General features: G+C 36.7%; 2 protein-coding genes across 2 annotated transcripts in view; one reads left to right on the top strand and one right to left on the bottom strand.

Annotated features, from left to right (window-relative positions):
• Window positions 1–758: 758 nt before the first annotated feature.
• Window positions 759–3,276, bottom strand: mRpS16 (mitochondrial ribosomal protein S16). Its single transcript, XM_073090238.1, has 3 exons — window positions 3,069–3,276; window positions 2,483–2,642; window positions 759–939 (listed from the first exon to the last, which is right to left on the bottom strand). Exons 1-3 carry the CDS (start codon window positions 3,186–3,188, stop codon window positions 818–820), a joined length of 402 nt encoding a protein of 133 aa, XP_072946339.1. The 5' UTR covers window positions 3,189–3,276; the 3' UTR covers window positions 759–817.
• Window positions 3,277–7,780: 4,504 nt separating this feature from the next.
• LOC140755011 (uncharacterized) overlaps window positions 7,781–15,614 on the top strand; it is an 87,505-nt gene continuing 79,671 nt past the window's right edge. Inside the window, exon 1 of the mRNA XM_073090182.1 lies at window positions 7,781–8,046. Within this exon, the coding sequence (XP_072946283.1) occupies window positions 7,924–8,046 (123 nt within the window). The 5' untranslated portion in view covers window positions 7,781–7,923. The remainder of the gene's footprint in view (window positions 8,047–15,614) is intronic.

Here is a 15,614-nt window from a genome sequence, read left to right as displayed (position 1 = left end):
AGGTTATAATACCCGAGGAGTAGCCGTAAACCAACAGTCTATGGAAAGAGATAAGAAACTTCGATAGCGTGATTCAGAAAAGTGTAGCGCCATCTCTTGACCAGTTGCGTGAAGAGAAAGACCAGTTGCGTGAAAACAAAGACACTTAACATTTTATGTATTTAAAATATTTACTCCTTGTGTATGCAAGTGTGTGTGTGTCCTTGTGTGTGCAAGTGAGTTGAAGTTACTAACTAGATATAAATGATTATAATTTTATTATTTCCTTTGTTACCAATTTTTTTCTTCTAGATAATATGACATGACTACTTTACAACTGAGAAAACTTATGGTCAATTAGTAAAAATGTACTCATTGTAAGGTCTCGCCTACCTTTAATTGACCAGAGGCAATTTATGACTAACCCTTCTTATAAACTTCCATCAGCATATACCTACTGAATGTGTTGCCCCTTTTTTGCAAGAAGAATGGCACAACTCAAAACTAATTTTTCTGTTAGGATACAATTTAATCCCAAATATTTCCTATTTTAATGTGTCCTAACTGTACTGTGGTGGTTACATACATAACTACATAGAATTGTATTTATCATTATTTTAATTCTCATTTAAATAAAAGATTTCGAAACAAAAACATTGTTTAATTAAACTGGCTCTTCTGGAAAATTGCCTTTTTTACTTGTGCCATTATTCTTGCAAAGAAGCGGTATGTAGGACTTTGAAATAAATAGGTCTTTAGTAAATAATTAGCCACAACTATTGAATTTGTATTATGTAACTATATTAAAAACGAAACTATTAATTAACATATTCTAGAATTATGATGACTCTGCTTTGGCCTTCTCTGCTTCTTCAGCTGCTACTCTTTCCTTCTCTGTTTTTCTATTTCTCCATGCCGTCATGTATGATCTAGGGTGGATAGGGAAGAATCCTGCAAGACCTGTAAAATAAAAATAAAATTTATTACTATATTAAAACTTTAGACCATAATATTTAGTTTTACTTTATTTGTTGCCTTATACATATATTTTGATTTTTCTCATATATTGCTACTAAAAAGGCTTATTACTCAAAGATACATATTTTAAGACATACCAAATAGAGTAACTTGACAATTACTTAAATAAATAAAAATGACAATACAATATTTCTTTTATACACCAAACCCCACACCACAGTGTCACCTGCATTAGATTCCAGGTTCTAAACCTGGCTGGCCGTATATTTGGTAAGGGAGACACACTTTTCCAAGGTTTTCCGACTTGGTCCCCAGGGGTATCATCTATCCTATCAAGTGTTGATTACAGATGTCCATGAGCAGCAGTAGCCACTTACCATCAGGTATACTGCATGCTTCTCTTCTACTCCCATATGTAAATAAATATAGTTCAAAAAACTAAAAACACGCTTTTATGATAAAATCGACTAAAAAGTAGAAAATAATTTTTAATCTAGGAATCAATTAAGGAACAGTAAATAGTTGTAAATAGTTTTTAGTTTTTTGAAATATATTCATTTTATAAATTTTTAGTATTTGTTGTTATAGCGACCATCATTATGCATCGTCTGTAAAATAATATTGTGTTTATTACGGTTTAAGAGATAAAGCCCTATGACTCACGAACAGACAGCGGAGGGTCCTTTGAGTACGGAATCCTAAAAATCATTCTACAAGATGGCATTATAGATATATTTCAGTACATTTGAGTTATAGGGAAATAACATTATTATTTTTCAAAACTTAAAATCAATCTAGTAACTTTGCCTGAACTCTCCCTAAGGCGCTTTCTCTTGCCTCTAAAATCGTTAATCCTGAGGATATTGATAAGGACAATGGTACAAAATTATTAAAATCGTGTTTTGTCATCGGTTTTTGATAATTTTTCAAAATTTTGAATTAAACTGAACGTTCAAAGTGGATAGAAATCGGGTTCAAAGATTCCGTTACTGTTATGTACATACATACATACATACAACCCAAGCTAATAAAAGAGTGTTAAAAAAAGGAATCTGAGAGGTCTGTGTCCAGCAGTGGGAGCAGTCATAGGATGATGAACTACAATATTGTAGTAAACTACGGAATAAATAGCAGAGCAGTCATCATAACATGACTGTATTATACTGACCAGGTTTGAGTGTCAAATCTAAGGCAGATGCAGGCAGGCTAAAGGATGAATTTAGCCATAGTCATAGATTAGTAAAGATACTTCGCCGCCTTGAAAATGAATGAAGTCACAAACGGCTTATTTTAGTAAAATAATTATTTCAAATATTTTAGGGACATTTTAGCACGGAGACATGGCAAAACTTTTTTACGTAACTATTTCAATTTTCAAAACTGGGTACATTTTCTTGTTAGGAGTGATTAATCTTTACTAATCTATGGCCATAGTTAGTGCTATTCTAGACCGATTTGTGTATTGTTGCGTATATTAGTCGTACTGTGTGGATATACAAAAATATTATTTGAAAAAGAATCTCACCAAGTAGTTCCGCAACAGGATTGGTAACATGAGCTCCATTGCCGAGCCAGAACTTCAGCCTCTCCAAGTTGAGTGCCACTAGCTTCTCATTGTACATGTTCGGCATGGGGTCATAGGAACCCAGTTGCTCTATCACTGGCTGGCTGTTCAGCCTCTTTCGCTAAAAAATAAATGTAATTGTAGATAATCTTAATAAAAATAAATACACATTATATATTTTTTCAATAACGTATGAGTAGAAAGATGATGGAACCCTCTGTGGTTCGACACCGGCGGCACTACCGACACACCTATTGCTGCCTAATAATAGCAGTGTTAAGCGCAGCTGTTCTCTGGTTTGAAGGGCGTGGTAAAGGAGACATACTTCCGAGGCTTCCCAGCTTAGCCCTCAGGGATATCGGTGCAACTGTGGCAGACCTCAGGTAGGAATCTAATCCTATCTGGGGTTGATTACAGATGTCCATGAGCGGCAGGAGTCACTTACAGGTGGACTGCGTGCTCGTCTGCTTCAACTATATTATAAAGAAAAGGAATTGTAGAATGGAATAAATAAGTTTAAATATGGAAAAATCAATTGCATCCTTACATGTGTAACAGATATATGATAAAATGGTCTATTAGTACATCCTTGGCGAATGAGGCGGATTGATTTAGCAGCCCGCATATAATACATCCCTGTTCCACTAGCTGAGGGTAACGACGGCATCGTGAAATTTACAAAATTTATTTATTAGTTTTAGAAGGTAAATATAACCTCAAAAATACTTAAAAATAAAATAGTGACAGTCTGACAGTGACAGCAACATTTTTAAATTAATGATAAATTACATTTATGATCAAAGATATTCAAAGTATTCAACCGTCATAGTATTCTTTGAATAAAGTTTACTCAAGTAATAAATAATTCGTATTTATACATAACTGAATACAAAATGTACGTTAAATAATTAATAAGTTCATTTTGAAATGGAATTTATTAACAACATTTATGTTGTATTTATATAAAACGACAATTAATTAAAACATTTCTTATGATGTTTTAAAACTCGCATGATAAAGTTCCAATTTGTGATTTTTCCTTATTGTGAATTACTTTCAATTCTCTAGGACTTCAATTGTAAGTTTTATTTATTGTTAATTAATATAATAATAGTCTGTGATTGTCTTGTTGAGGTCTTAAAAAAGCTTTCCTGGCTTTTAAAATAAATATACGCTTTCCACCAATGATATATAATATATATCACTGCTTATTAGATATACATACTAAATAGACTTTATAGGTAGATTGCTATTCTATCAACTTCATAAAAAAAGTAAAGTTCTTACTTCAAAAACCTTATAATGAATGTTAATAAAAAGCAGCTGCCAGGGTAGTCAGCAACAAGCAACTTGAAAACTGGGATACGTATCGCCTGAAGCAAGGGTGAAGGGACTGAGTGCATGATTCAAAGGCGCCTGAATTTAGGTCCGCTCACTGTATTAGGTAACATGGTAATGATTTACTTGGCTTCTATTTCAATCGGAGTTACTTTGAATTTTCTTCTTTGAGCATAATAATAAAATTACTGTTAAGTACTGTCTTTTGTCTTTAAAGTTTACTAATTTTATTTTCATAAAAACGACACTATTTGATGTTTTAAAATATATGTAGCAAAAGAGCATGCAATCCACCAGATGCTAAGTTACTATTACCGTCTTATGAACATTTGTCATCAATCCCAGATAAGATTAGAGTCCTACCTGGGGTCGATCACAGATACGTTGCTACCCCTGAGAATTAAGTAGAACGCCTAGGACGGTTGTAGATATCCCTTACTCCAACCATCCCGGGACACTGCAACGTTGAACATTGATTTTATCAGGCAATAGGCATTTATCAGAAATAGGTGTGACGATTATGCTTCAGAAGTCGAAAAACCAAGGGCCCTTTGATTTCTCTCAACCAGGATGTAAAACAAGAGTTTCCTACTGTTATTCATCACAATATATATCATACAGAGCCAATGCAGTAACTGCAGCAAATCCATTCGTAGATGAAGGCTATGACTTCTAAGGTTGAAACAAATTACAAATAAATCATATAATAAAATCAGTGCAACCGACCGTCTAAAGTGCTTCTACCCAACTTTAAAATTACACTTTAAAAAGGAGGTCGTTGAACTTATGACACAAGTTACACACTTAAAATGATGCCTACAGCTAACTAGATTTTGCGAGCGGATCTCCTTGTGTGTATTTTTTGATACGTATATTATTTTATTATAAATTTTAGCTTTACCCTGCCTGACAACGACAAATTAAATTAAATCGTCCTATCATATGTAGACCAGCTCCAGACTTTCAATATCCTTAAAAAGACACAAGGGTTAGAGTGGGACGTTTTTTTTGTTTACGAGGGGGAAACCTTCACAATCCGTGGGAGCGACGCAGGGTTATGTGGAATCCTTACCGCACTAAAACCTCCCGGTGGCCGTCTTCGGCACTGCGTAGAGGGCTCCGGGATCTCCAAAGGAACGCAACTGGAGTCCTCTTAGCGCGTTACCCCGTCGGGTTCCATCCAGGTGAGCTTGACACTCGCCACACCGTCTGGTGCGTCGCCTCTTACGACAGGCAGGGGATATCGTAGCCTGGTCTCGAAACTATGAGGACAAGAGTTGGAACCTCAAAAGGGTTGCATCCAATTTATGCGAACACGCCGACAAACCACCCTCATTTAATATAGAGACGAGTTTAGATATTAATGTCTCGTAGGGGTTGTTTATAGTGGCAGCTTAAACCATTATATGTGTAGGTATGGCCAACATGACCATATTTCCTGTTTTAGGTGGGATTGTCCCGTTTTAAGGCGCTGTCTCAAGCCAGAACAAATAGATCCCACTTTTGCAAAGAAATCAAATTATTGATGAGCCATGCAAACAAAATCTAAAAAACTCAAAAGATGTCGAAAAATTTTAGAATCGATGAAACGTATATTCCTCGATGTCGGTTAGTATTTCGTCCTTACAAATGTTGATTTCTTAAAAACAAATAAGAAAGAAAAGAAAACTTTCCGTTTTTTAAAATAACACAAAAAATAGGTACATTTTGCAAGAAAATTTCCTAATCCTCATTGATTTAACGGTTTCAGTGTAAAATGGCAGATGAAAAAAATCATTCATGGATTACTTTTTGTCGCGAACTTATTTTTATTTTTTTATTTATATACAAAATTTATTAGACGTCCGTCCTTCGTTGACACGAAAAAAATGGTCACGTTAAATATGTCCCAGTCTTGTAGTGGTATGGCGTAGTTCCAGAGTAAAAGAATGTAGTATTTATGCCTAGTTTAAGACATTCAACTTTGTGTCTTAAAACCATATGAGAGCTAGAACAAATTAACTTTGGGCTTTCATTTTGACTGCAACTTGCTTTTAAGCCCGATGAAGGCTGGCTTAATGACTTTAGAAAGGACTTAGCTTTTGTAGGTTTGTTTGTGTTCTAAAAACAAAGAATTTGACTGCGTCTATTTCTCCTTTATACTATGAAGTTTGCGTCACTTGTATTCTGGTTTCAAATATGTGGTCGACATGTATTTCTGCGTAATAAAAAAGTGTTAAGCGCTGCTGTATTCCGCTTTCAAGGGTGTGGTAATGGTAAGACGTTGGAACATGAGTCTTAGGGCTAAGCAACGCATCTGTGACCAACCTCAGGTAGGAATGTTATTTTATCTGGTACTGATTACAGATTTCAATGGGCAGCAGTAGCAACTTATCATCAGATGGACTGAATATTCGTTTCCTACATGAATATTGTAAAAGCAAACTTTTTAAAGGATTAAAAAAACACTTAAAGCACTGTTATGTTATGGTTCGAAAAATGTGGTAATTAAGGACACTTATGACACGAGGCTAACCAACTTAATCATCAAGGAAGGGTAAGGATAGGTCCATAAACGCTTGCTAATATTGCCTTTATATCCCCAGAAATGAGACAAATAATATCTTCCTAACAGTCTGTAGAAAGCAAAAATTCCCAGCGCTACGAAAAAATTCCCACAAAATCACAATTACGATTACGTGAAGTGTCGATGTTACTTCACATCACTACCTCTTCCCGGTTGCAACCCGCGTCTGACCGACATAACGACGACCTTACTATAGAGCGGGACAAACATACAGAAATAGCGTGAAACAGAAAAGGACAGAAGATGTAAGTGGGTCATGGGATAAGAGGGACTTGAGGCGCTAAGAAAGCGCTGTTCCGCTGCAAGATCACAGCACGGGAGGCTGAAAACTGAGGTCTAAAAATAGACAGCATCTTTTAGGCAGATGACATAATTAATAATCTTATAATACGAGTTTTGCTTTGAATTTGAAACACGTTTGATTATGTAGGTGTCGAATTAAATAGCTGTACGGTCTTAGCGTTATCTAAAAATAGAGAAGAGGTGCGGTCTTATTTTAGATGTCTTAATATAGACGTTAGGGATGTTAAGTTTATGAAAATTTGGAAAAATTGTTGTACATAACTATTAATGGAAACTGGTTAGAATCAATGTACCCACATTAACATTGTTAAAACATTCTATTTTTATAAGATTACCCTATTTTTATTTCTATTTCCAGTGTTTATTAAGAATAGTTAATCAATTTAGTTGCATAATAATTTATTAATTATATATAAGTTTTTTGATTTACTTTAGTGCTTGTGTAAGTGAAGAGTCAATTGAGATTGTATTTATACGGGGATGTGTATTTTTTTTTGTAGGCATAAATGTAGGTCTGATTAGATATTCTAGTACCCGTTTAAAATGCAATTTCGTGAGTATCGATCACATCCTAGATTCGCGTGCATGACCGAGGAAATTTATAGAGGAGCGCGTGTTCAGTGCGAATCAATGGGCGCTTAAACCGCTGAGTTGCCGGGCCACGGCGCATGCGTAGCGTGTGGACGATCGATGAGCCGGGCGTCCCGTTCAGTGGTAGCACACCCGTCACCCAGTCCAGTGCACAATGCGTTCGAATTGACGCGGGAAACACGCCAAGCTGTATCTCCGCGAGTACGCCGCGGAGGAGGAGCGGCCGCCGTGCCGGGAGGAGTGGCGCCGGCAGGACTGGCCCGGCACGCGCGGTCGCTTGCCCCAAGTGGACCGCAGCCCCTCCCGTCGGAGCCCGTACCTCGCGCGCGATGACGAGCCCTCCCCGGCGCCCGACGAGCGGGGCCGCTCGGCCTCCGCCGGCGCCCACCACCGCGCCAGGCCGCGCCCGCTCCGCTACCAGTCCCTCGAGCGGGAGTACGACCGCTCGTACGCACCGCCGCCGCCCCCCGAGGACGACTACTACAGGCGAGAGCCCCCTCCTCTCTTCCTCGGCGAGCTCCAATCGCAGAATTCCGATCTGCAGCGGGAGCTCGGCAATCTCAAGAAGGAGCTGGAACTGACCAACCAGAAGCTGGGCTCCAGCATGCACAGCATAAAGACCTTCTGGAGCCCAGAGCTGAAGAAGGAGCGGGCGCTAAGGAAGGAGGAGAGCGCCAAGTACAGCCTCATAAACGACCAACTGAAACTGCTCAACCAAGAAAACCAGGTCAGTGATGCATTTGTTCACCGCCTTTGTAAGGGAAAGTATGTGTCTCTGCCTTCATCGATTTTCTGTTAAAGGGTTGACATAGTTCCTGTATTTTTAACGCAAAACGGTAGTATATGTAGTTTTATGTTATACGTTAGTCGTCGTACTTTTTACGTTCTGTAGTTTTATGTCATTTTTTTCTTAACCTAATTTTACGTTGGTAAAGATTCCGTTTTACACCAAACCCTACGACCGACACTGTCATAGGTAAAAATTCCCACGCCAACAAAAATTCCCATTTATCTTATTAGTCACCTCGTCATTTTCCTGGCTCGTATAATACTGAGTAAAACACATAAAACGTTGAACGAATTACATTAATCTACGCCTGGCAATCGGCGCCGTGCGCGGTACGCATGCTTGGGAACTCTTCATTGATGTTACGCGATAGGTCAATGGATCATTCTCTGTTCTACTTACATCTTGCGCCGAATTTAGGAATACTTAATTAAAATATTGTCATGCCGTTTTTACGGAGATGAAATTAGACTTTCGTACTTCTAATAATTATATACGTAAAAATTAAAATGGAAGCAAGAAATAAACTCTGAATCTCATTTTTCTTTATTTTAATGTTTCTTCTTTTCTTTTTTATAATTATCGTGTGCTGCACGAAAACTATAATTAATTACACTTCTTGACTGGTTAATAGCTAGTAACAATTGTGTTAATAACAGCAGTTCTAACCTTTAAAACGACGTTTTTATACGTAGTAATGTTAACATTAAGCAATGAGTTTTCAAAGCATTTAATATAATAAAGGAAAGTAGAATAATCGTACAGGAATATAAATGATTCCCATATCGGATTAAATGACATAACGTTACGTTACTGTTTGAAACAAAAGTTCCTTGAACTGAGTATAAATTAAAAATGTAATTAAAATGCTAAGGGTTCTTCTTCATCGAGGTTACGCTGGTAGGTCACCGGGAGCATCATTCTCTGTCCCAGTTACATGTTGTATGGAATTTATTATATTTTACATAACGCGCATAATTTTTCAGGTATTTTTTCGATTTAAATTAAAAAATATATGAAAGTAAAAGCTACATATGTCGTGTAGAAATTGTTTTTTTTACAAGATATGAAATTTTTTAAGTGTTTCCTAAAATTACATAATATACAAAATATTCCCGAATTACCATATCAAAACAATTAATTATTTTGTTCCTTAGTTATCTTCGAGAGATACTGTTGAATAATTTTATTTAATTTAGTAATTTCTATGCATTTGCACATTTCATGCGTATATAAATATGTAAATTATAGAGATATGAATATCTCTTCCTCATTTTTCTTGTGAAAAGCATCTTGAGGGAATGTAAGCAAAAATCAACCTTTCTAGACATGCGCACTAAGGACAGTAGTACGAGTTAATGGGGGCGTCATTCCGTTTCAATCTGGGAATTTAATAAATTCCCGTGTCCATATTGCCTGACACTGACAATATTATTCACTCCGTTATTTTGAACTTTTTATTATATTTGTCGGTTTTCCTAAAATAGCTTACGTTTTTCCTCAGCTCATACCCTATTTTATAATAAGCGAAAAAAACGAAAAAAAGATAAAAACTATATTAAAATTTTGTTCGTCTGTCTGTCGAAAGGAGATATATTTTAGAAAACTCAAAAAAAAATAAGCTGTCTGCATTAAAATAAAAAAAATTACAACGACTATATACAACATAACCTCTAAAAATGTGGACTAAACTGATGTCAAAACACAGACTAAAAAAGTCACTTATCGCAAAAGTCAATCTTTTCTCACACTGATCACCCCTTTTCACATCTTTTTTCTTTCCACTTTTCTCTTCACCGTTTCATACAAGCCAACAGAATGTATAATGAATGCAAGGTACTCAATGGAAGTCATTTTCCGCCGCACTTCGCGTCTCGGAATTTAATAAATTCCTCGTTATGTAACAATGTGGAATGTTTGTAGCTATTTGAATTCTGAAATTTAATTACGGCGTTTCCGTGACTGTTGAGCTCACTTATTTCTCGAGGTCACGGAATTATTTTTTTAGGTATTAACGAGATTTCACAAAGAATATTGGGTATGGAAATATATTTCGTATTGACTTTTTTGAGAATTTTATTATATATGGTGGTAGAACTCTTAGTGGTTAGACTTTGACGCCACCACCGACACACCAATTTCTACCTAATAATGGCAGTGTTAAACGCTGCTGTGTTTTGGTTTAAAGAGTGTGGTAAGGGAAACATACCTTTTCGAAGCAGCCCAAACCTCAGGGGTAGCGGCGCATCTGTAGTCGACCTCGGGTAGGACTCTCGTCTTATCTGGGGTTGATTACAAATGTCCTGAGCAGCCGTAGCCAATTACCTAATATTATATAAAAATATAAAATATTTTACGTATTAAAATGAGTTTCAGATTTTTCTATCTGCATAAGTAGTATATAATGAACATAAAACTAGTAATGTATGTTAAGAGCCCATTATTTTAACTTTCTACAAAGAACTCTACAATGCGTGCACGTATCTTGTATCTAATTAGAACAAAAATTAATTGGAAATTGTATCACTTCAAAACAGTAGTGGTGACATTATTAACGTAATTTATGCTTATTAGTGTATTCCGTTATAAAGGGTGTAGTAGATACCGGCTCTTACTAAGGTAGTAGAAGTTACATAGAAGGTATTTCAACCTGTTCAGGGGTAGAAACATATTTCTAGACGACCCTCAGGTCAGGCCCTGTAGTTCCGGGACTAGAATAGGGCTACGGTATCCCCTGCCTGTCGTAGGAGGCGACTAAAGGGGGCTTCCGGGGTTGCGGGCGGCAAGAGTGGGATCTCGAACCGTCCAGCAAGCGGGAAGGACGGCGGTATGTGTGGTCGCATACCGTCGTAAACACTACATGGTGTGGGAGGAGCGAAATCTGCTCCCCCAGGGTGGAGCCCGATCGGGGCATAGCGCTTGGAGGGCTCCGGTTGTGTTCCGTCGGAGATCCCGGAGTTCTCCAACAAGCGTTGAGGACGGCCACCGGGGGGGTTTTAGTGCGGTAAAAATCCCACATAACCCGGCGTCGCTCCCACGTCGTCGGGTACCTTTTGAAGGTTTCCCCCTCGAGAAGAAAAAAAAAGGTCCAGTGACCTCTTCCCAACAGACGAACTGTAACTTTTTTATATTTCTGTAACATAAAAATATTTTATATAAAATTACTTGGCCTATTATAATAAATTGAGCATATTTTAATAAATGAAATAGCATCCCTTACAATGCACGCGTATAGTTTATTTAGATCGTACGTAATACTTACGTAACGTCGAAGGCTTTATACAAGAAGAACCTTCTCCGGTTACTAAGTCACCAATTGTTACATTTTACTTTAATTATACGTTACAATAATAAATTCCCATTAATAAATAAATTCCCAAGTTAATTACACGTTAAAATAATATTTAAATTAAGATATTTTTTGTTATGAACAAATAAGGAAAAATATCAGTTTTTGAAAACACGCGTTTATGTATTTTTCAGTGGTGTTTTTTTAAAGTTATGAATTTGAAGGTGGTAGAGACTTTTGTGGTTTGATTCCGGTTTGAACCATTATAGGAAGTGTTTCAACTTAGTTCTCAGAAGTAACAATGCACCCGTAGCCGACCTTAAGTAGGATTCTAATCGCTTGCTACCTTCTTTTATAAATAACTTATAATAAATAAATAAAAATCAGACACAATAATATAAAAAATACATTAAAATTATTCTTTGGAATATTAATAATTGACTTAATTGTACTTAGGCAAAGGATTTGTCACACTGTTACTTACGAGTATAAAATTTCACTGACAAGTTTTAATTAAAAATACAATCAGCATTAAATTAAATGTTCTACCAATAAACTGCCTGAACAAAGAACATTATGTGGACAATAGGGAATTCGTGAACCTTATTTATAGTCTGTGAAGACAGACTATAAATTTAACAAACGTTCGAAGTTCGAATACTTTACTTGTGTCTTATTTTACGTTTTCGAATTTCGAATTCGTTAAAGTCGGTTAAAGAGTAGCTTAAGTGCAACGGCACCACATACCTATTTTTGCCTTACAGTTGCTAGATTCTGCATTTTTAGATCTACTCATATAGTACAAAAATGAATACAGATTAATTTCTTATCACAGAACTGCAATATACCTATTGAAGAAATAAAATGAAATCAAATATATGTATTTTGTTTAGGCATGCGGAGACACTTAAAATTGTCAATTACGATATTATTTCTTAGTAGTATAATTGTATATTAGTAGTCTACCGGATCTGAACGCTACTTTTATTGCTTTGTTATTTAAAGTAGGTATGTTGTAAGACACCTGAGGCGTGCTAACTTAGTCCTAAGGATTGGCAAATCATCTTTGATAGAATCTTAGTGGCAGACTTCAGGTCGGCAAACCTATAGAGTTGATTACAAAAGTCCAAGAATAGCAGTGAAAATTGTGACCATCAGGTGCACAGCGACATGCTACATAATACCATTAAATAAATACACATTTGAAGGTGGTAGAACACTTTGTGGTTCGAATCCGGCGGCAACACCGCTACACTTATATCTGCCTAATAACAACAGTGCTAGAAGTTGCTGTGTTCCGTTTTGAAGGGTGTGGTAAGGGAGACACACTTTTTCGAGGCGTTGCAGCTTAGTCCTCAGGGGTAGCGGCGCATCTGTGGCCGACCACAGACAGGAATATCTAATCCTATCTGGGGTTGATTACAGATGTCCATGGGCGGCAGTAGCCACTTACCATCAGGTGGACTACATGCTCGTCTGCTACTCCTATATTATAAAAAAAATCCATAACTTTAAATTACGCAATTACCTTTTACCATCAGAGAGCAAGCTCGCAATTTAATTTATAAAAAGCACCACGTTAGAATAATATTAAAAGACTCACAAACTCATAAATTTAATAAAACCTCAGCACTTAAAAACCCTACAGGGTAGATAAAAATCATACTCTGCGCAGTGAATTTCATACGTGACAATTATATTCCCAAAGAACACGCGATAAAAGTAAATAAGGCGGCATTATACGCGTTAGGAATATTCCCGCGTTTGAAAAATTCCCAGGAGCGAATAAACTTGGCTTTGGGATTGGAGAGAGAATGTTTTGATGGAAATGAAGTAAAAATAGGGTGTGATGTTATAAAATTGGAGTATAACTTGATAATTTGTACTAAGGTAGCCCAGCGAAATGGTGGGTTTTAACGATTATAACAATAACATTTTAGATTTTAGCATGAGTCTCCCAGAAATAGAAATTTAAATAATTAAACAATTTTTTTGAAGGTACAACCCTTTGTAGTTCGACTCCGGCGGCACCACCGTCACACTTATTTCTGCCTAATGCCTTAACAGCAGTGAAAAGCGCTGCTGTTCTAGGTTGAAGGGTGTGGTAAGGGACATACTCGTACTTTTCTGAACCGTTCCAGCTTAGTCCTCAGGGGTAGCGGTGCATCTGTGGTCGACCTCAGGTAGGAATCTAATCCTATCTGGGGTTGATTACTGATTCCCATGGGCGGCAGTAGCAACTTACTTTCAGGTGGACTGCATGCTCGTTACTCCAATAAGATAAAAAACAACGCAATGTAAAAAGCGTATTGTAAAAATGTAAAGAACGTATAAAAAAAGTGATTACTTGTTTGACCTTTGTGTTGTCTGAAGTAGCTCCAGCTCTAAATGTTTTTTTTTTTAACTTTTGCTTGTATCTTTGGAGTGTCTACTTAAGCTTCGTTCAAAATATTCGATCTACTCCACCGTCTAAAACTTTCAATTAAAAACTATTTCACCACAAACGTTTTAATGTACACAATATTGCTTTACGTTCACTATAAATGTCGAAAAGAACGAAATTACAACAATTAAAATCACCCAAAAAACAGGGAAAATTCGAATTGCTGGCAACACTACCCGTCATTATACAGACAATAAGACGCGAAACTTCGAAGAAAGGCAGGCTTTTTATCCCCACTAACGGTTCAATTCAGGCTGTTGTACTTAATTTCCTTGTTCGACATTAAATATTCAGCACCATGCCAGAATCCGTTGGCAAATGTTCAAAATGGACCCTTCAAGCCTAAATAATATCACATCTTTGCCTGGGCTGTGTTTGCCAACGACATGTGTGAATTATTGTCTACATCCATGTTGTTTTTCCTTGGTTAATGTATGACTTAATCTGGTTAATAAAATAATATTGAGTGACAAAATGTCTTGGTCAAATAGGTTGGAAGGTGGTAAACCTTTGTGGTCTGATTTCGAAGGCACAACCACCAACTCTGTAACAGCAGTGTTAAGTGATGCTGTGTTCCGCTTTGAAGAATGTTGTCAGGGTGACAAACTTATTCGAGGCATTCTAACTTACTCCTCATAGAGGAGTTGATGACAGATGTCCATGGACAGCTGGAACTTATTACTTAAGCTGGAACACCTCAAAGTCTTTCCCCACAAAACCTTAAAAAGCTAGAGGTCCTGTGAGGTCAGATTTGAAACTGACCTTTCGATCAAGAGGCCGAGTTTCTTAACCACTAAGCTAGCACTGTTTTAGTATAGTTCGCTTAATTAAAAATATTATTTCTTGTAAAGCTATAAAACTTTACGAGTAGTCGAATACCATCAGAAAGAATTGCTTGTTTGTCTCAGTATAACAAAACAAGACTGGATCACGTTATACAAACATCATACAGACTAAACCTTGCCAAATTCGCTTCAAGGCCGCTTCGTGGATCTTATGCTTGCTTTAAGCAAATCAGGGTTGTTGTATAACGCTTTCTACGCTCACAGCAACACCATACACGCATAGCATAGCAATAAAAGCTGCTCTATCATCACCATACCTATTTCTGTTTAATAGCAATGTTAAGCGCTGCTGTTAAGGGAGAACATACTTCTGCACACGTATGGAGTTTCTTGCGCCGCTTCTTCTCCATAGCGAAATACCTTCCGAAGCGGTGGTAGTTTGTTGACTTTCAAAAAGTATTCTATATGAATCAATTTTGAATAAATGAGATTTGAATTTGAATTTGAATTTACTTTGACATATATCCATAGCTTAGTCACCTCATGCATCTTTGATGGAAAGATACCTTTACACTTCTCTCACTAGAATTCCATATATCTTCAGTTACATGGACATAAGAAAAACACTAAGACCATATTAACAAGGTCATATACTTTTTGTCAGTATTGGTCAAAAGCGAACATTCATGAAAATAGTGATATTTGATGCCAAATTGGCGAGGATAACTTGTCTAGACTACTAGGCAGACATCGGGGTTAGTGCTCTGTGTATCTAGGTTACCTAACGAATCTTAAGATGGCCTTACATAAATCCATTATTCAAGAAGTTTCAGATTTATTTCTGGTCGCTACTGGGTTTGAAATGTAAGTGGATCAGGGAGATAGGTTGTAAGCTATTTGGAAACTGCCCTGACTATGTTTAGTCGAAAGTACTAAACCAATTATTGGCAGATTTATATACTAAAGTAATATTGTAATTAAAGTAACCAAT

Source organism: Epargyreus clarus, unplaced genomic scaffold, assembly GCF_041222505.1.
Source record: "Epargyreus clarus isolate Ecla_fem2 unplaced genomic scaffold, WU_Ecla_fem_2.2 ptg000032l, whole genome shotgun sequence".
In the NCBI taxonomy this organism is placed as follows: Eukaryota; Metazoa; Arthropoda; class Insecta; order Lepidoptera; family Hesperiidae; genus Epargyreus; species Epargyreus clarus.
Note: the sequence above shows the minus strand (reverse complement) of the source record. Positions and strands in the feature narration are given on the sequence as shown.